The sequence below is a fragment of the Zingiber officinale genome, chromosome 5A (genome assembly GCF_018446385.1).
Source record: "Zingiber officinale cultivar Zhangliang chromosome 5A, Zo_v1.1, whole genome shotgun sequence".
NCBI classification, from domain to species: domain Eukaryota; kingdom Viridiplantae; phylum Streptophyta; class Magnoliopsida; order Zingiberales; family Zingiberaceae; genus Zingiber; species Zingiber officinale.
In genome coordinates, this window is record NC_055994.1 from 146,457,166 (window position 1) to 146,480,073 (window position 22,908).

Here is a 22,908-nt window from a genome sequence, read left to right on the forward strand (position 1 = left end):
GATTGGTAACACCCTAAATATTATTCTCTTTATTATCTCAATATTGATACGTATGAAGGTGGTCTATCCCAAGGTAACTAATATAGACTTTTTGAATAATACCAATGTGCCTACCCAAACACGACACCTACTTTCAAGGTAGCCTCACTAAAGCGACTGCCTTCTTAGAGAGGTCCTACGGTCCTCTAAGTGCTATCCCTTACTTCGTGACATTGAATTGGGGTTAAACCCATTAAGCTCTATGATAACCAATGATGAATTTGTGAGGTTTTGAACTACTTTCATGAACAACTCTCAAGTCTTGGTTCTTATGGGTTGGAGAGTTGGGTTCACTTTTTGTTCCTTCCTCTATCCCATGGGATATGAAAACACACGATTAGTATCATTATCATGTATGCACAATAAGGCTGGATCATGGATCAACAAATCATACGATAAAAGAAAGTTTAATTGATATAAAACAAGTGTTAACAAAATAATCGGGTTAACTCTCTCGTCCTAGAATTAAGAGTACTACTCCTTGGAGATGAAGTTACAATTAAAAGATGAGAAAGAAGATATTCTACAACTCAAAATCAAGGAAAAAAGGAGAAAAAAATGCTTAGTTGTGTGCCGATCGTCGTCTCTGGATGAGCTCCAAGCTGTATAATGGACGGAATCTTTGGTGGCTCCTTGGAAATGACTCTCCTAGGGTTGCTTGTCATAAGGGAACCCCCTTGATGGGGAGGGGAGAATCTCCTGATCCCTTCATGCCTTAAACAAGTGCCCCCTTGGTTCCTTTATAGTCTCTAAGAATACCAAAACTAACAATCTTTTCTAACAAATTGGGGGCATTTTCCTAGGATACAAAATTTTCATAAAATTAAGAGGCACCACCACATGTCCACGAAAATAATATTTTAGGGCCTAAAACATAGATGTTACGGGTTCCACCCTATACCAAATTGTAGATTTGGTAACGAACTTTGATTTGATAGGTTGTGGGCCCCATGGCTCAACTAGAGTCAAAAGTTATGCCCGTTTGAAGTTTGTTGAATTGTTTTCGTCTCGGGATAGCAATGAACACACCCTTGTCACCTAGCCCTATTTTTTTTATGCTTTGTAGAAAGTTGAAGTTCGATTAGAACGTTTTTAATTAAGATAAAAAGAATTCACCACTTTATTGAAAAGTAAGACATATTATATTATTATATACAAACAAGGGATCTATGTTAAGGAAACTATAATTAGGCTAATTGACAAATTGACCTAATTAATGTATATCTATTAACTAATTTGTATCAATAATATAATAACTAATATATATATATACAAATATGGTAACTAATATTTATATATATACAGGTAATACTCCTCCTCAAGTTGGAGCATAGATATTAATCATACCCAACTTGTTACAAAGATAATCAACCCGAACCCCATTTAAAGCTTTTGTGAAGATGTCCCCAAGTTGTTCTTCAGTCTTCATATATTCGGTACAAATCAAGTTTTGTTTAAATTTTCTTACGAACAAAATGACAATTAATTTCAATGCGCTTAGTTCGCACATGAAACACAGGATTCGATGTAATATGAAGAGTAGCTTGGTTATGACACCATAGTTTAGCTGATACTGAAATTTTAAGTCCTCCTTCAGTCGAGAGTTGATATATCCATATTATTTTGCACTGGACCGTGACACAACGTTTTACTTTTTACCTTACATGAGACTAAATTTCCTCCAACAAAGATACAATAACTTGAAGTAGATCTTCTATCCATTTTAGAATCTACCCAATCTGCATCTGAAAAACATTTAATATGAGCGTGCCCATAATTTTTATATATGACAATAAAGTAATTCAACTTCCCAATCAACCTTCGGTATCTTTCAGGATGGTCAAATAGTTTTTCATCTCCTGTGAGACATGTTCTGAGTCATTGGAGTACTACAAAGCTTTGCTCCCAATTTTCCTATTTCAGTTAATAAGTCGAGGACATTTTCTCTGAGATAGAAATATACCTTTTTAACTGAGAACTTCATTACCCAAGAAATACTTTGTATGAAACCAAGTATGAATGAAAGATTTAAGAGATGATATTCTCATAGTATCATTTCCAATGTTAACAATATCATCTATATATACAACTAATAGAATGATACTAGCTCTTGACTACTTGTAGAATACTGAATGGTTATACTTGTTTTTTATCATACCAAATTTTTCAATAATTTGACTAAATTTTCCAAACCAAGCATGAGGACTCTGTTTCAAACCATAGAAAAATTTTCGTAGATGACAAACTTGCCCTGACTCCTTTGAGCAATAAAACCAGGAGGTTGCTCCATATACATCTACTCCTGAAGATCACCATCGATGCGGTGATGAAAGAGGGCCTCACTAGTGGGTCAAAGTAGAAGAAAAGCAGCGGACGTGGAGGTCAAAGTCAGAGCAATAAGGCCCCGGCTCAAAAAGCAAACCAACTGAGCGGCGCGTCGTATGTCGGGCCGGGTATGACCACTCGATCAACCTAAAGTGTGTCTAACGACCACTCTGGGAAAGTCCGCGATTAAGGCCCATTGCTGAGTAGCAACTCTACCGGACCGATACTCTCGTGCGGGAGACATGGCAACATATTATGTCCAGCATGCAAATCATATTTTAGAAGCTTCCAAGCTGTCATATCTGAGAGTTGCATGATTGTTTAAGGAATGGTATCAGAGACACTTTTTGACTTGTCTTTTCCTAAGATTCCTAGGAAAATGTGCCTATATCTTCAGATGCGTGCACGAACATTATAGTGACGCTATAAAAGGGGTTCCCATCTACAGAAGAAGGTATGCGCAACTTTGTTTTCTACATGCCTTAGTTACAGTTCTCCACTTTCCTACATCACTGGAGACTGACTTGAGCGTCGGAGGGCCAACGCCGGGAACCCCTTCCCGACCCGGCACTGACGCTTTTGTGTTGTAGGATTGTGAGGAGTCTTCGTCGCGTCAAACTTCTAGCCACATCCTTAGTTTGCCGCCATCTTCGGACAAGATCAACCATGAAGAAAAGCATTTTTAATATCAAGTTGATGTAAAGGCGCTAGCGGTCATTGAAATAAATAATCGAACAGATGCCAACTTTGTAATAGGAGAAACAGTGTCAGAATAATCCATCCTATAAATCTGAGCATATTCTTTAGCTACAAGACGTGCTTTTAATTTGGCAACTGACCCATCTAGATGTACTGAAACTGCGAATACCCATTTGCATCCAATAACCCGTATCCTTGAAGGTAGATCAACTAAGTCCCAAGTGCCATTGTCATCTAAAGCATTCATTTCCTTTATCATTGCTTCTTTCCAATCAGGATCAAATATGATCTCACGCACATTTTTAGGAATAGAGACAGAATCAAGTGAAGGAATAAAAGAACAAGAGGAAGATGACAAGATGTTATAAGAAACAAAAGTAGGATAAGTATTGTCGTTCACCATTGTGTAATGCAATAGGAAGATCATCGCTTGGGACTCGGTGCAGGACATGAATCTAGAGGGTGACACATGGAGTATACTTGAATAACAGGAGGTTTGACAGGAGTCAATTCTGGGACTAGTGCGGAGGGTGTGATAAAATATACCAACAATTCATCATCCTCCCTTTGGTGAGTCAGAATTGGTGAGGATGGAAAATAAAGTGTCTTTCATGAATGTTATATCAATTGGGATAAGATATTTGTTAATACTGGGACAATAACACCTATAACCTTTTTGAAGACGAGAATAACAAAGGAAGATACACTTCAAAGACTTGTGATTTAATTTAGTGACATGTGGCGAACATCCTGAATAAAACAAGTGCTATCAAATATCCTAGGGTTACTAGGAAATAACGACTTATTAGGAAAAAGGATTTTGTAAGGGATCTCACCATAAAGAACAGAGGGTGACATGCAGTTAATGAGAAAAGATGCTATAGACACTACATCAACTCAAAAAGGTTTGGGAACATTAATTTGAAATAAAAATGCCTGTGCGATTTCAAGACGATGCCTATTTCTATGTTCAACTACACCATTTTGGGATGAAGTGTTAACATGAGGTTTTATGAAATATGCCATTTTAACCCATATACGGCGAGAATAAATAGGACATATAATCCTTAGCATTATCACTTTATAAAGTACGAATGAATGTATTGAACTTAGTTTAATTTCAACATAAGACACAAAACAAAGAAAATTACTCAAAGTGATTTTTCATTGAATATAACTAGGTTACACGAGAGTAATCATTGACAAAAATAACAAAATATCTAAAATCAGATTTAAATAGAACAGGACAAGGACCCCAAATATTGGAATGAACTAATTCAAAAGGAATAGTAACACATTGATTTACTCTAGGACTTGAACTAAGACGGTCATGTTTTGTAAACTGGCACGACTCACAATCTAATGAAGATACCTTATCATATTGTGGATAAAGCTTTTTGAGCAAAGGTAGATATGGATGCCCCAATCTACAATGGGCCTCGAACAGAGAAGTGATACTTGAGCCAACAAAAGAATATGAGAGCGGTGTGTCGAGAATGTAAAGACCTCCAGACTCATATCCTTTACCAATAATCTTCTTCTTCAAAAGATTCTGAAATAAACAATGATTAGGAAAACATGAGATGCAACATTTAAGATTACGAGTTAGTTGACTGACAGAGAGCAAATTAAAGGATAAATTGGTAAATGTAAGATAGAGGATAGAGAAAGAAGAGGAGTAGGATTAATAGTGCTAGACTCACGAACAAGATAGAGACACATCGGCTAAAGTAATGTTAGATTTGGACTAACAAGTAAAAAATAGACTAGAATTATCTGTCATATGATCTGTGGTACCATAATCAATCATCTATTTGGAAGAGGAGGAAAGAAGACATGCGTTTTGTTTACCTGAATCAGCAATAGTAGTGATAAAGGAAGATGAAGACTTGAGTGATTCCTGATATTTTGAGAATTTGATAAATTCATCTGCAGAGATAAGGACCGATTTATTCGAGGCATCATTAGAGGGTGCAATATGGGCTATAAGTGGTTTTGCTAATTTTTATACGGTAATTTTCTACACTCAAACTTAGTATGACCCGACTTACGACAGTAGTTGCATATAATACTATCCGAATTTGGCGTTCGAGTTTCAAAGTCCTGAGCAACTTTCTGTGTTTCCATTGTGACTAGTTGGTCTTCCAGGTACATATTTAGTATTGCAACTCACCAAAGCACCACTTAGTGAAACGAGTGCAGTATTTTCTGTACGAAAAATACGACTAAATACATCTTGTCAAGCAGAGGCATCAGAACCAGAGAGGACTTGTGACTTAGTCTCATTGGTGTTGTTGAACCTTCATATTAGGGCTAAAGGGCAAAAGCATATTAAACTCCTCATATGTCTTCTTGAATGCCATAAAATAATTGATGGGAGGTTGATCTTGTTTTTCCACACGATACTTTACAAACCTCATACATGCGAGATAGATTTCATTTCCCAGAACACAGAAATTCCAAGTAATCCATTAGTTCTTTAATAAATTCACAATGATTGATCAAACCTATTTTCTCACTAAATACAATTCTGAATCTGGAGGAACAAGCGAGCATCTTCTCTAAGCCATGTCTGCTTTGAATCATCTTGAGGAGGGTTTAAATGACCATCTTTGTCAATACTTCGTAGATAAAGATGAACCATCTTACTCCAATTCAAATAGTTCAAACCATTTAGCTTATAGTCCGTGATTTTAGACATCACTGGTATCATATCTGTCACAAAAGAAGGCTTATTTTCAGCCATAAGATTTTATCCCAAAGGAAGTCAAATAAAAGAGGAAGGAAGACTTCTCTTATTCCTGCCGAAGAAAGTCCAAGATGCTGCTATGGCTGCTAGAAGAGGAGAGCAATGAAACTTCTCTGTTTTCTGTAGTAAGAGGACCAAGACGTCAAGGAGAAGAGAGCAATGGCGGACGCTGCTAAGCAAGAAGAGGAGAGCAGTGACAACTTTCGGAATTGTCAGCTTCTCTGGTTGCGCACGACGTCGGTTACCAGAGAAACTACAACCAGGGAGGGCAGTGATGACGGCTGCTCGATGAGAACAGTGACCGCTGTTTCTCACTGGAGCTTAGTCGTTGTAACTCTAAAGCCACCTGGAGATGTGGGCGGCGATCAAGCTTTGGTGGATGTCAACGTAGGTAGAGAGCACTTGTGCTTCCAGTCGAAGAAGTTGTGCTCGGCAAAGAACTTCTCGAAGGGATGTTCGATGAGGTGGAAGACGTTGGGACAAACGTTGGCAAACACCCTGTGTGATAGCTCGGTGAAGCGCATGAAGATAACGAAGTGGCTGACCAGAAAGTTAGTTGAGACGCCAAGGTAGCGGGCGAGAGCGACCTGGCGCAGAAGACTGTCGGGTTGGTGTGTAGGTGTATGAGGCGAATGAACAAGGGAAGGGGTGGCGGTGGCCGACTTTGTTGAACGCGAACAGATCTACAGGTTCCAGATGATAACGCCCAGAATGCAACACTAAAATAAAATTGCCAAAGAAAGGATCAGAGTGGTGTGGCAGAGAGGCCGGTGGAAGGCGGCACCGTCGAGAGAAGGAAGAGGAGCCCAGACGGCGCCGTCGAGAGAAGGAAGAGAGTCGGTGGCCGTTGAGAGAAGGAAATGAACCGGTGGGAGGCGACTTCCTAATTTTGACGCGGAGAGAAGAAAACAAAGCAGCGATGCCAATAAGGGGCGACGCGGATGGAACCCTAATTTTGCATTGATATCATGTTAATTAAGATAAAAAGAATCCATCACTTTATTGAAAAGTAAGACATATTTATATACAAATAAGGGGGTTATTTTAAGGAAACTATAATTAGGCTAATTGACAAATTAGCCTAATTAACATATATCTATCAATTTATTTGTACCAATAATATGATAACTCATATATATATATATATATATATATATATATAGTAACTAATATTTATATATATACAGATAATAGTTGTAAAGTTGTTATTGTGGGTGGTTTTCTTAAAACAATGTTTGTTTTAAGGTTGGGGTGGTTAGATATTTGGTTCAGGGTGATTAGGGATTGTTTTTCGTTTAGAGAGAGAGACTAGGTTAGGAGATAGGGTACCTTGTTTATCTTCCCTACAACTTCCTTTGTTTATCTTCCAGGGAACCTCACCTATACAGGATCTCACTGTTGAATCGTTGCCCCGGCTATTTCATAAGACTTCGGGTAGTAAACCCTTCTTACTTAGCTTGCACAGGAGATATTTGGCCAATATTTCAGTTATTCCTGACATAATTGCTGTTTATCCATTGATTACTTAGAAAAGGACCGAGGAAGAGGGGAAAGAGCAAGTAGGTGGGAGTAACAAGGTAGAGCCCTCCTGACCAAATCAGGGAGTTTAGTTCACCATATGAACAAAGTTCCTTTATTTATCATAGAAATTTACAAGGAACTAAAATAAAACAAACAAGCTGAAATAAAACTGGTAAAATAGCACGCAGAGATTTACATATAGATATGCTTACATAAGGAGATTACATAAGGAAACTTACATAAGGGAAACTTACAAGAGAACTAAACAGAAACTGCTCACATTGAGATTGAAATTTACAAGAGAACTAAACAGAAACTGCTCGCACTGAGACTGAAACTTACAAGAGAATTAAACATAAACTGCCCGCACTGAGACTGAAACTAAGACAACTTGTACGCTGCTTCTAGGAGGATGCCTTCCATTGGAGGTTTGGAAGACCTTTTATAGGAAGAAAAGGAGGTTGCTTGAGGGGGAAGGAAAGGAGATTGTTTCCGGAGGAAGATATGCTTGCTGATGATTTGAGAAGAGAGATAAGAGAGGGGTCTGGAAAGAGGAGAGCTATAGGTGATAGATGGGTGATTAGAAGAGAGGGATCTGGCAAGAGGAGAGAAGTATGTGACAGGTGGGTAAAACAAAACATCATGGATGCCGTTTTTATGAGTGGGTTGAGGTACCATGGTATTGTAGGTAGTGGAGATAATGTCAGGCGTGAAGTAGTGGTAAGTTTGTAGGTTTATATGTCTACTGAGTAGAAATGTTTGGTGCTGCAGTCTACTGTGTAGAAATGTTTGCTGCTGGAGTGAGGCCAGGATTCCGTCATATTCTCTAAGTTGTGTTCCCATGTTGAATCTAAGGAAGGAGCTTGAGAGCTGGTAGCCTGAGTTGCAGACCTAGTACGGTAGAGTGCTTCCTGTATACTCTAGCAGAAAGGGTTGAACTTGCTAAGCATTTTTTGCCGAGTGTTCAATTTTCCTTTGGTAATGATGAAAGAGAGTTGTATGTTGTGTTGTAAAAGAAAAGGGAAAGCATTGGGTACCCATATCTTTGGACCAATAAATTTTGTCTGTATAGGACTCGCCTGCTAGGATGTAGTTTTCGGGGTATTCGATTTTATCCCAAGCCCAATTTGTGCTTTGTATAGAGGCTCGCTAATGTTTTAGCTGATCAACAAACGTTGGAGGGGCTTTTCGGTCAATGTTAGGATCAGATGAATAATCTTGAAGTTCTGCTTAGTAGCTGCCTACTTCATTAATGTCAAGTTTTACCAAGTGTTTAGCGGGCTCAATTTGTAGATCAAGCCATTCAGGAGGGGTACTGTCAAATGCACATACAATGAAAGTTTTTTCTTCTTCTTCTAGGGATTGAGAAATAATAGGCCATAATTTCTAGGGGAACTCTTTTACTGAGTCGAGATAATGTATCCAAAGCTTGTAAAGAAGTCTATAGTCCATTAAAGTGAATGGAGTGATCTATCTTCCTTTATAAAAAGTTGTAGTATATGCTGCATAGTCCAGATTGACCTTATGAAAAGAATAAAGGAGCTGACATTGACATCCATACTTCGTGGAATCCGCACAAGCGGGGCCAAGTTTTTCGTATTTTAGTTTAGGGCTAAATTCTGCTTCATAGACATAGTCATCCTGTCAGGTGGCCTTTCGTGGAAAGTTTTCATGCCTCAAATTTTCATAAAAGTTGGTAAGGTTGATTTCTCCACTAGACTTCTTGCATAGGAAGTAACATCTTGTGAGATAGTATTATGGAGGCCCAAGAGATGGGCCTCAGAAGCTTGTTGGGCTCCTGTGGCATTGGCCCTTTCTTTTAATTGGGCCAAAGTTAAGTAATTTGGCCAGTGAGGAGGTTGTCCGAAACGGCTAGAGGAAGATGCAGGTGATGTAGGAGCATCTTCAGAACTAAATATTTGAACATAAGTTATGGGCATGGTGATAGGCGGTGGGACTGTCTTAAGTAAAGTACTATTGAAAAATTAGGACCAAGCTGGGTCCTTGCAACATCAAATGCTTCTTCAATAGAGTATAACCTTTTAAAATAAGGATATTCCAAGCCTTGGATGGCTAAGTTAGTTTCTTCCAAGTAGAATATACTCCAGCTTATGGTCCGGAGAAAACATCATAGTAAGAAAACTTCTTGCGGGTTTTGTATTATAGTAAGGAAGATATTGGACAAAGCATTAATTACTGTAATTTTGTAGCAAGAACTGCTAGGAATTGTAGGGATATTCTAGATGTTGTCACGGAGGTAGTTTTGCAAAATGATGGAGGGATTGAGAGAGATGTCTTACATAGAATACAAGCAGGATGGGTAAAATGGAGGGGAGCGTCGAGTGTTTTATGTGACCGTAAAGTACGTCTTAAACTTAAATGTAAGTTCTATAAAGCCGCAGTTAGATCTGCTATGTTATATGAAGTTGAATGTTGGGCTATGACTCGAGCACATGAGCAGAAGATGAGAGTTGCAGAGATGAGGATGTTAAGGTGGATGTGTGGACATACGAGGATGAACAAAATAAGAAATAAGAGCATTAGAGAGAAAGTTGGAGTTGCATCTATTGAGGAAAAACTCCGAGAGACACGTTTAAGATGGTATGGATATGCACTTAGACGACCAATAAATGCTCTAATTAGGCGATGTGAAACTATGATAAACTTACATATCAAACGAGGAAGAGGAAGACCAAAAAAGACTTGGTTAGCAACAATAAAAAAAATAAAATTTATTTAAATATAAATGATGATATAATAGGAGATAGAGCTCAATTGCGTAAAAGGATTCATACAGCTGACCCCACCTAGTTGGAAAAGGCTTGATTGTTATTGTTGTTGTGTCACAGAGGCAATTTTGGATGTGAGCTAATTTGTCTCTAGAAGGAAAGTGAAATTGATTTTCATATTATGTAAATTGTTGTAAATCTTTGTTACCAAAACATAGTTTTGGTAGCAAATGTACGTACTTTTCTTGGATGATTCATGGTCCTATCAAAATAGAAGACTTAGTGTAATAAACGAGATAATGTATCAGCAAAGGAGTTAGTAACGCCCTTGATATGTTCCTATTGCTACCCTTTTCATAACCCTTTTGTTTGTTGGCCATATTTGATGTTAGCTTCACAATCCGTGCATATAGTAATTTCTTGTTTGTTGCAGACAAATAATCTAAAAGTCTTTAAGCAATAAATTACAGCTAATATTTCGTAATCTATTGAAGTCCCCTCTTTTGCCGATTCCTCAAAGTATGGATGCCAATGCCAACTCCTTTATTCTTTTTGTAAGGCCAATCTGGACTATGAAGCATATACTATAACTTCTTATAAAGGCAGGCATATCACTCCATTCATGGACAAGCTCTGGATAGATCCTGACTCAGTAAAAGAGTTCCCCTAGAAATTAGGGGCTATTATTTCTTTGGCCCTAGAAGAAGAAACTTTCGTTGTATGTACATTTGACAGTGCCCATACTGAATGACTTGATTTAAAAATTGAGTCTGCTAGACATTTGGTAAAACTTGACATTAATGAAGTAGATGATTACCAAGTAGAACTTCAAGATTATCCATCTGATCCTAACATTGACCAGTAAATCCCTCCAATGTTTGTTGATTAGCTAAAACATTAGCGAGCCTATGTACAAGGCACAAATTGGGCTTAGGATAGAATTGAATACCTCGAAAACTACATCCTAGCAGGCGAGTCCTATACAGACAAAATTTATTGGTCCGAAGATATGGGTACCCAATTCTTTCCCTTTTCTTTTACAACACAACATACAACTCTCTTTCATCATTACCAAAGGAAAATTGAATGACTTAGCAAAAAATGCTTAGCAAGTTCAACCTTGCTAGAGTATACAGGGAAGCACTCTACTATATTAGGTCTGTAATTCAGGCTACCAGCTCTCAAGTTCCTTCCTTAGATTCAACAGGGGACATAACTTAGAGAATATGATGGAATCCTGAACTCACTCCAGCAACGAACATTTTTACGCAGTAGACTACACCACCAGACATTTCTACTTAGTAGACTTATAAACCTACCACTACTCCACGCCTGACATCGTCTCTAGTACCTCCACCCATATAAAAACGTCATCCATGATGTTTGTTTTACCCACTGTCACATACTTCTCTCCTCTTGTCAGGTCTCTGTCTTCTAATCACCCCCCTGCCACCTATAGCTCTCTTTTTTCTAGACCCCTCTTATCTCTCTTCTCAAATCACCACCAAGCATGCCTTCCTTCATAAACAATCTCCTTTCCTTCCCCCTCAAGCAACCTCCTTTTCTTCCTATAAAAGGCCTTCTAAACCTCTAAGGCAAGGCATCCTCCCATAAGCAGCGTACTAGTTGTCTCAGTTTCTGTTTAGTTCTCTTGTAAGTTTCCCTTATGTAAGCATATCCATATGTAAATCTTTGCGTGCTATTTTATCTGTTTTATTTCTGCTTGTTTGGTTTATTTTAGTTCTTTGTAAATTTCTATGATAAATAAAGAACTTTGTTCATATATTGAACTAAACTCCTGACTTGGTCAAGAGGGCTCTACCTTGTTACTCCCACCTACTCCCTCCTTCTCAGTCATTTTCTAAGTAACCAACGGTGAAAAGTAACTATGTCAGACAAACAAAGGAAGCTGTAGGGAAGATAAACAAGGTACCCTATCTCCTGACCTAGTCTCTCTCTCCAAACGAAAAACAATCCCTGATCACCCTAAACCAATTATCTAAGCACCCCAACTCATCCTCCAACCTTAAAACAGGCACTGGTTTTAAGAAAACTACTCACAATAATAACTTTACAACTTTCTACTCAAATTTCTACGAAGCATTAAAAAAAGAAAACTTTGGTATTAGAGCCTTAAGATTTTAGTGGCCAAAAACTTACATGAACAAAGTGCAATATAAAAATGCTCATTACGAGTACACCCTTGTATTCTGACAACAATTTTCTAAAACAAAAGAAACTCGTTATTGTAATTCGATATTAATAGGCTAGGGAGACCAAATATTAGTACAACATAATAACACTATATTAACTTTGCTTACGTCTTTATATCTCCGCCTTACGGTCTTAGAAAATCAAATAGTAACAATTGAAAGTCATCTTTACAAAAAATACTCAAGCCACCGATCTCAAAGAGTCTCCAAAATCAAATAAAGACCTTAATAAATTTTCCCTAGGCAAAATAGTCCCAAGACAATTGCCTAGTACTTATAAGTTTCTTATCTATACAAACGAACCAACCAAAAATTCCACCAATGAATCCACACTCTAGAACACAAACCGAGTCTTTTATAGGACCTTCTCATACATTAAGAGAACCACACCGTGCTTTAACTACCCTACCTAGAAGACAAAACCAGGTTGCTACCTACCAATTAGAAGAACTTATTAATATTGAATAAAATTTAGATACCTTTTCTAATAAACAATTAAATACTCTTAATCTATAAAGGTTATACAATCAAGGATCGCTATCCTTTTCCACATCACTTTATCGACATCACATAACACAACCACTTCATTTACTAGATGGAGGCGAATGTTTTACACTTATGACTGAAGAGTCAGCAAGAACACTCTTGCAGCGTAAACATAATTATATCCATTTAGGACTAATTGTGTTTGACCTTAGAGGACTTATCAGAAAAAGCAGAGGAGCTAAAGTGTTTTTATTTCTCTATGATTCTAGGTTTTCAAATAATGATAAAGCAGTTATTGGACTTATAGAAGTTGTTATGAATAGTAATCTAGTAAATACTTATTTCTTCCCAAACTTTAATATGGCTATACCATATTTTATAGAGCATATTAAAATCTCAGTCAAAGTAAGAGACTATGAAGATTTCCAAAAATATAATATACAGATAGATATATTTTTTCTAGGAAAAACAATGGCTAATATTAATAATAGCTTTAAAGTTCAAATAAACAATATTATTAAAACCCTTATAAAAAAAAGCACAGTCCGGTGCACGAAGCTTCCGCCATGCTGGGTCCCAGGGAATTTATTTACTCTAAGAATTTTCGTCTAATATATTTGCCGGACTAGACCGAACCCTTAATCTAGAATTAAGTACTAAACCACAAACTTTACCTCCAATGGACTATATTATTTATAAAGATAGACATAGTAGTTCTATAGTAAGATTTCATAATTACAAAACTTTTACTTTACAAGAAGAAAATGATGAAACATAGTAGTCTATTAATCATTATGGATTCAGGGACACTTCCGCATATATGTCTATTAATTCTTATTGATTAAACATGAAAGATTTAGGGTTTATAGTTGACGGTTTTCACTATAAAAATAATTTTAACCCAACAGGTAGTTCAAATTCCTCACTGATATCATGAAGTATAATTGGACTACACCTTGATTTAGATGGCGTTTAGTTTTTTTAGATAATTTAATGTTAATCCTGATCCAAGTTGCCTGAAGTTTTTGAACCATCAGTAATCACTTCTTTACCATTACACAAATTTTCTGAGTTGTTTCATTTTGTTCATTCTTAGAGATTAAGTTAGATTGAACTAATAATTTTATATTATTGGAGGTGTGAACTGATGATTAAAGCAATGTGCAACAACTTTTGCATATGCCATGTGCTGATCTGCAATGCTCTTTATAAAACAAAGTTTTTTGTGAGGAGCTCTTTTTTATTATCTTGTTAGCTGAAATTCATATTATATTCCACAAGTAACAAAAGGAAGCCTTGTATAGAATCTACTTGGGTTTATAAATATATTTTTACCCTTCAGTTGAGCTAATACCATACTTTCGTTCAGGCTTTGGTTGGCATTCATGGTGTTAATGATCCTTTATTCCTTTATCAATTTGCTGCTTATGATATTGCTGGGCGTTGCTGTCTCTCAGCTGATATGACAACTTTTAGTAATTGAAACCGTTCATTCTTATCATGTTTAAAGAGGCAAGGATGTTCATTCCATGCTTTGTTTCATAATATTTCAGATCCGCACATTAGGAATGCTAAGGTCAAGGTTTGAATCCTTGCCTAGTGCCTTTAATGGCCGGTTGATCCCACGCGAACAATCTGAAGCTAGCAAAACGAAGAGTTTACTTGCTTCTTTATCTAGCAAGTTTGAAGAGGTTTAATACCTTCTTGGAATTTGAAAATTTTGGCACATAAATTTTCTGTTACTTGTTCACATTTTACTTTGTATTTCTGAAATTTAATTATCTCTGCTGGCTTATTCAGACAATTACTGAGAAGGAGGCAGCCAGATTTGCACAAATCTGGAACAAGATAATCACTAGTTTCCGAGATGAAGATCTAATAAGTAATAGGTACCTTCTCATTTTCTGATAAGCATAACTGATATTCTATTCCAAATTTGTTAACATTTTAGGTTTTTAAATAGGGAAATGGACTTGTTGCTTGTTCCTTACACTGCTGATCGTGATTTGAGTAAACTGAACATTAGACAGTGGCCTCCTTTCTTACTAGCTAGCAAGGTACATGACCACTATTGTTGTTCTTCATCCCCTTGCATGTGATTCCTGAATAATTTTCAAGGTATTGCTAGAGAGTGCTTATTTTCTTGGTGTTTTTGGCTACTTGTGTTAGATCCCTACTGCCCTTGACATGGCAAAAGATAGCCACAGAAAGTACCGTGAACTGAAGAAGAGAATAAAAGCTGATTATTATATGATTTGTGCTGTTGAAGAGTGCTATGTGTCATTTAAAAGCATCATCAAGGATTTAGTTGATGGTTACCCAGAAAAAGAGTAAGCTATTTCTTGCTAAAATCCACCACTGTTGTCGGTTTATCTGTTGCGTCAGGCTCCCTTTGCCTAATTATTTCCTTAGATTCTTAACTTATGCATCATTGACTTCATCACTGTGTTAGGGTTGTAGACACAATTTTCGTGAAGATAGAGGAGATTATTAAAATTATTGATGATGAAAAGAAGAATGAACTGGATCTGAGTCATCTTCCCAGTTTATGCAAGATATTTATTGACTTGATTGAGTTGCTGGTAAGCTTTTTTGTTTTATGAAGGTTTTCTCAAGCTTTATAATCATTGTGTTCTACCAATTGTTTCTTGAACCAGATGACTAATAAGGAAGAGGACAGAGATAAGGTTATTATTTATTTCCAAGACATGCTTGAGGTGGTGACTAGGGATATGATGGACGAAGAGCTTGCTGGGTAAGATGTTTACCTTCACAACAGGATGACTACCACTAATCCCAATCCTTTTGTTATTGAAATTTGTATGGAAAAATTTGCTAATTAATCTTCTTTCTTGGTGATACTCAAGGGCCAATTGCAAGGAAATCAACAACTGCTATCAATTACGAAAGGTTAAACCATAAAACAAGTAACAGGAAATAAGTTTCTTTCTTGGTCAAGCAATAGGTTAAACCCTAAACAAGCAAAACTTACTATACTATCAATTTGAAGGAAATAAACAACTACTAATGGCAAAACCACATATTACTGGGAGCATGGTTGGCCCAATGAAATGACAATGAGCCTTTGCACTCTCCCATTCTGCCATAGGGAGTGGTGCCTAGGTCTGCTTTAACACGTGCATGGATTCCAAGGATAGCTCGAATGTTTGTCTAACACATGCCTTTGCACTCTCCCATTCTGTGTCAATGCACGATGAAGGTGAAAAACTGTTTTAACTGCTAACGGTCAAGAAGTCACCCTCATGAGCTAATGACCCTATCCATTTTGTACTATCTGTATAGGCAAGAAAGTCATTCGATTGTTATGATAGGTCCTAGGAGAATCACTAAATCAGCTAAAAATTTGAAACATGACCACTAAGTTGAACAAAGGATATAAATCAACTTTAAACAATTTAATACTATCCAAAGTGATAATGTTTGGGTCTTGTAAAGTTAAGAGATCTGATTAAATCATATTGATGGAGGTTTTATTAATAGCCTGAGTTTATATGAAAAGTTAGGAAGTCCCTTGTGTGTTTTGATGCTTGGCAATTGGGATAACGTAAGCAGTTTGTCTTTAATGAGTTTATTGAGTTTACAAGTTGGCTTGGTTCAAGCTAGGATGACAAGTATAAATCCATTGGAAGCTTTGACCTTGAAGGGATGCCATCAAGCTTGGACAATGGACACTGAAGAATTGAAGACATTTGTACTTACTATCGGTAGAATATAATTGAATGTACATGTCCTTTGTGGATAGGAGTGTAATTACCTAGAGAGCCTTTATTTTTAGAGGTCTTATCGCACTTGTATGACACTTGACATTGACTTTGTGTCATGTCCCAATATCGTGGTAGTACTATAGTTGAGTTAGGAAGTTATAGATTAATGGTTTGAGGTTGTAAATTGAGATAAAAAAGAATACATACAACTTTATTGAAGGGTAGGACATATTTATATACATACTAGGAATCTAATTTATGAAACTATAATTAGGTTAATTGAGAATTAGCCTAATTGACCTATATATATATAATATGGTAATTAATTTATAGAGATATAGAACTAATATACGCAAATATGGTAACTAATATATAGCGATAATACTCCCCCAAGTTGGAGCATATATATTAATCATATCCAACTTGTTATAAAAATACTCAACCCGAACCCCATTTAAAACTTTTGTGAAGATGTCCCTGAGTTGTTCTCCTGTCTTCACATACCCGGTAGAAATCAAGTCTTGTTAAATTTTCTCACGAACAAAATGACAATCAATTTCAATATGCTTAGTTCGCTCATGAAACACTGGATTCGAGGCAATATGAAGAGTAGCTTGGTTATCACACCACAGTTTAGCTGGTATTGAAATTTTAAATCCTATTTCAGTCAAGAGTTGATAAATTCATATTATCTCGCACACCGACTATGCCATAGACCTATATTTTGATTTTGCACTAGATCGTGACACAATATTTTACTTTTTACTCTTCTATGAAACTAAATTTCCTTCGACAAAGATACAATAACTTGAAGTAGATCTTCTATCAATTTTAGAATCTGCCCAATCTGCATCTGAAAAATAGAGTGTGCCCATGATTCTTATATATGATACCCCGTCTGGGTGCTCCCTTCAAGTAACATAGAATTTGCTCTAACGCTGTCAATGTTGAATGGTTGGAGATGACATAAACTGACTAACAATATTGACCGAGTATGCAATATCTGGACGAGTCATGATAAGATAATTTAACTTCCTAACTAACCTTCGATATCTCTCAGGATGTTTAAATAATTCTCCATCTCCCATGAGAAGTAAATTCTAAGTCATTGGAGCACCACAAGGCTTTGGCCCCAATTTTCTTATCTCAGTTAATAAGCTGAGAACATATTTTTTTTGAGATAAAAATATACCATTTTTACTCCTGACAACTTCAATACCCAAGAAATCCTTTAACATCCCCAAGTCTTTTGTATGAAACTGAATATGAATAAAAGATTTAAGAAATGAGAGTCCTGAAGTATCACTTCCAATGATAACAATATCATTTTCATACACAACTAATAGAATGACACTAGCTCCTGACTGCTTGTAGAATACAGAATAATCATATTTACTTTTCATCATACTAAAATTTCCAATAATCTGATTAAATGTATTCTGAAGATCACCATGAAGAAATGTATTCTTGATATCAAGTTGATGTAAAGGCCAATGATGAGTAGCGGCCATTGAAATAAACAATCGAACCGATATCAACTTTACAACAGGAGAAAAAGTATTAGAGTAATCCAACTCTATAGATCTAAGTATAGCCTTTAGTGACAAGACGAGCTTTTAATCTGGCAACTGACCTATTCGGATTGACTTTAACTGTAAATACCCATTTGTATCCAATAGCTCGTTTCCCTGAAGGTAGATCGACCAAATCCCAAGTGTCATTGCCATCTAAAGCATTCATCTCCTCTATCATTGCATCGTTCCACTCGGGATGAGATATGACCTCACGCACAGTCTTAGGAATAGAGATAGAATCAAGTGAAGCAATAAAAGAATAAGAGGAAGATGACAAGTTATAAGAAAAAAAAGTAGGATAAGTACACTGTCATTTACCTTTGCGTAACGCAATAGGAAGATCATCGCTTCGGATTGGATCTGATGATGAAGTAGTAGGTACATGACGTGAATCTAAAGGGTGACGCCTGGAAAAAATTTGAATACTAGGAGGCTTGACAAGAGCCGATTCCGAGACAGGTGTTGAGGGTGTGATCGAATGCTAGGAAATAAGGTGAGGAGAATACACCTACAAATCATCTTCCTCCCTTTGATTGAGTCGGAATAGGTGAGGATGGAAAATAAAGTGCATCTTCTGTGAAGGTAACATCTATTGAGATAAAATATTTGTTAATACTAGGATAATAACACCTATAACCTTTTTGAAGACGAGAACAACCAAGGAAGATACACTTCAAAGACTTAGGATCGAATTTAGTGACATGTGGACGAACATCCTTAACAAAACAAGTGCTGGGGTTAATATGAAACAATGATTTATTGGGAAAACGAATTTTGTAAAGGATCTCACCATCAAGAACAGAAGATGACATGCGGTTAATTAGAAAACATGTTGTAGAAATTACATCAGCCTAAAAGGATTTGGGAACATTCATTTGAAATAAAAGGGCCCGTGCAGTTTCTAGAAGATGCCTATTTTTATGTTCAACTACACCATTTTGGGATGGAGTATCAAGTGTCAACATAAGAGATTTCATGAAGCATGCCATTATGACCCATATACGACTGGTATAAATCGGACATGTACTCCTTAGCATTATCATTCTGCAAAGAATGGATGAATGTATTAAACTGAGTTTTAATCTCAGCCCAAAAGGCACTAAATAGAGAAAATAACTCAGAATGATTTTTTATTAAATATAACCAGGTTACACGAGAGTAATCATCGACAAAAGTAAGAAAATATCTAAAACCATGTTTAGATAAAATAGGACAAGGACCCCAAATATCAAAATGGATTAATTCAAAAGGAATAGTAGCATATGTATTTGCTTTAGGACTTAAACTAAGATGGTGATGATTTGCAAATTGACACAAGTCATAATTTAATGAAGACATCTAACCATATTGTGGACAAAGCTTTTTGAGCAAAGGTAGAGATGAATGTCCCAACCTACAATGAGCCTCGAACGGAGAAGTGATACTCGAGCCAATAAAAGAATTTGAGAGTGGTGTGCCAAGAATGTAAAGTCCTCCAGACTCATGTTCTTTACATCTTCTTCGTCAAAAGATCCTGAAACAAGCAATGAAAAAATAAGATGTAACAGTTAAGATTACGAGTTAATTGACTGACAGAGAGTAAATTAAAGGATAAATTTAATGGCAAAACCAAGATTAAACACAAACACAAGATGGAGTAAATTAAGATTACGAGTTAATTGATTGATATTGTCAGACTCACAAACACAAGATGGAGACCCATCATCTAAAACAGTATGTGTGTTAACTTTGGACTAAAAAGTAAAAAATAAACTAGAATTACCTGTCATATGATCTGTTGCACCATAATCATTGATCCATTTGGAGGATGAGGAAAGGAAACATGCATTTTGTTTACCTGAATTAGTAAGAACAGTAACAGAGGGAGATGACGACTTGAATGATTCCTGATTTTTTGAAAATTTGGCAAATTCATCTTTTAGAATAAGGACCGATTTATCAGAAGTATCATTAGTGGATGCAATATGGGCCAAGCGTTTTTACTGTTTTTTTGTACTTTCTACCCTCAAATTTTGTATGACCTGGCTTACGACAATAATTGCATACAATATCATTAGAATTAGGCGTTTAAGTTTGAAAGTCCTGGAACCTCCTCCTTTGTTTCCAATATGACTAGTTGATCTTTCAAGCACATAAGTAGTATTGCGACTTACTAGAGCACCACTAAGCAGAGTGGGTGTAGTATTTTCTGTACGAAAAATGCGACTAAATATATCTTATAGAGAGGAGACCTTAGAACCAACAAAATTTGTGACTTAGCAGATTCAAAATCAGGAGATAGACCAGCAAGGAAGCTCATGACCGCCTGCTATCGTTGGATTTGTTGAACCTTCACATTAGGGCTAAAAGGCAACAACATATTGAGTTCCACACGGTAAAAAGCTTTGCAAACCTCATACATGCGGGAGAGACGAAGTTGAGTCGTATCTTGGCTAGCAAGCGAAGAGCGTCGAAGGAGAAAAGGAAATAGGGGTCGAGGGAGAAACAACGGAGGATTAACCCTAATTTCTAATCACAAAGGCTCTGATACCATGTAAATTGAGATAAAGAAGAATACATACAACTTTATTGAAGGGTGGGACATTTATATACAAACTAGGAATCTAATTTAGGAAACTATAATTAGGCTATTTGACAATTAGCCTAATTGATCCATATATATATTAACTAATTTGTACCAATAATATGGTAATAAATATATAGAGATATAGAACTAATATACGCAAATATGGTAACTAATATATACCGATAATAGAGGTTTTATCAAAGACAATGTCAAATTATTAAGCGACATTGAAACTTTTGGGCTCTGATCTTGCTATTTCTTACTTAGGACAATCTTTGTGAAAGTGGGTTGACCAACCTTCAGTAGGAAGAGAAAATGAACTCAATCCTGCAGCATCTGTCTTAACCCAAGCCCCGCCCCAATCACTCAATGATTTTCTCTAGCATGATTGTGAACTCTGCTCTTGATGCTTTTACATGTATAATTTGTCGTGGTTGAAAATATCCACCTTATGCTTTCAGGCATTTGAATTTTGTTTATTTTTCAGTATCGCTTGCACAAGATTTAAAATATTGTGAACGTGATACTGTTCTACTATTGATTACTGGCCATCTCACAAAACTACAAATACAGACACAAATTTTCTGTGAAATTCCATTCTTAGTAAATACAAGCAAATGTTTTTTTTCTAGAATTTTAGATTCAATTGCTCCCCTGGAGCAACAAGATCAGTTATTTGCAAAAGCTGGAGCTATCAAATTTCCTTTACAAGAATCGAGTGCTTGGATGGAGAAGGTATGGTCTTCATGTGCTGTCTTGTTCAATGTTAATATACTAGCTTGATATTGCATGTTAATATTCATCTAAGATGGTTCCAGATCAAGAGACTTCACCTTCTGCTCACGGTCAAGGAATCTGCAATGGATGTACCATCCAATCTAGATGCTAAACGGAGAATCACTTTCTTCTGCAACTCTTTATTTATGAATATGCCTAATGCTCCTAAAGTCCATGCCATGTTGTCATTTTCGTAAGTCCACATTGATTAATAATTTCTTAAAGTGCTTCCTTATTAATTTTTCTGATGTTCCATGATCATTCTGATCTGGCATGAGGAAAAGCCTTTTCCCAAGTTTTGTTAAAATGTCTGTTGTTATCCTAAAAATTCAAATAATCACTAGTTTTCAATGCTTTTGTGATATGTTCTCTGATTCTGTTTCAATCTGAGGCATGACACAATCGTTTACAATTCAGAAACTATATATTCAAAATATTTCCTTTCATGTTGAATTGCAAAATAATCAGTGTTGAACTAATTCCAGTATAATCCTCTAATTATGATCCTTTTAGCTTCGTATCTGACATGTAGTTGAACATTTATTCAAATTTTAATATTCTTTTGAGAGCATATATTTTAAGAGGATACTACGTGGCCTTTCAGCTAAATGTAAAAATATGCAATGGTTCTTAGAGGATTTATACAACTTGACATTTTGTATTGCTTCATCATTGTCCTTTATCCTTCATCTCTACTTGTTTTTTTTCATTTACATTAATGAGGGGGATAAAAATAAGCTTTTCTTGCAGTGTGTTGACTCCCTATTACAAGGAAGATGTTCTTTTCTCGTCAAAAGAAATTAATGAGCCAAATGAAGATGGTGTTTCCATTCTATTTTATCTGCAGAAGATTTATCCAGGTGTTATCCTATTTTTAGACAAACAATTTCACTTTTTATAATGTTTTTATTTCTATGCTTAAAATGTAGATCGTAAAATTCAAACTTCAAAAATAGAATAAGCTTTAAATGGGATGCACAATGGAAAAATTGTTGGACCAGATGATATTCCGATAGAGGTATAAAAATGGCTAAGGAAATAAAGTATTAAATGACTTACAAAATTATTTAATCTGATATTAAAAATAGAAAAATGTTAGAATAAGTACTCTAGTCCTTTATATAAGAACAAAGGAGACATAAAATTATACAAACTATAGAGGTATTAAATTAATGAATTATATACTATGAAATTTTGGAAAAAAACTTAGGAGGACATGACGATTGAAAATCAATTTGAATTTGTATCTGAAGGTTGATAATAGAAGTTATATATGCTATTAATTGAAAAGTATCAAGAACATAAGCAAAATTTACACATGGTATTTGTCGATCTAGAAAAAACTTATGAAAGAGTACTAAGGAAAATTATTGAAGAATTCTAGAAAATAGGTGTTACCATAGTGTATATTGAACTAATTAAGGATATATATGAGAATATAATAACAAAAGTGAAGATTATAAGTGTATTAATCGAAGCATTTTTCTATAAGGATAGGGTCATAT

The 22,908-nt window shown here is 36.0% G+C and overlaps 1 protein-coding gene across 3 annotated transcripts in view; it reads left to right on the forward strand.

Annotated features, from left to right (window-relative positions):
• LOC121982281 (callose synthase 3-like) overlaps positions 1-22,908 on the forward strand; it is a 109,220-nt gene that overhangs the window by 58,078 nt on the left and 28,234 nt on the right. For all 3 annotated transcript variants that reach the window (XM_042535266.1, XM_042535267.1, XM_042535268.1), the window contains 9 exons: positions 14,315-14,452; positions 14,562-14,650; positions 14,725-14,818; positions 14,931-15,091; positions 15,214-15,343; positions 15,419-15,516; positions 21,259-21,361; positions 21,445-21,596; positions 22,154-22,263. In XM_042535266.1, the coding sequence (XP_042391200.1) occupies positions 14,315-14,452; positions 14,562-14,650; positions 14,725-14,818; positions 14,931-15,091; positions 15,214-15,343; positions 15,419-15,516; positions 21,259-21,361; positions 21,445-21,596; positions 22,154-22,263 (1,075 nt within the window). The remainder of the gene's footprint in view (positions 1-14,314; positions 14,453-14,561; positions 14,651-14,724; positions 14,819-14,930; positions 15,092-15,213; positions 15,344-15,418; positions 15,517-21,258; positions 21,362-21,444; positions 21,597-22,153; positions 22,264-22,908) is intronic.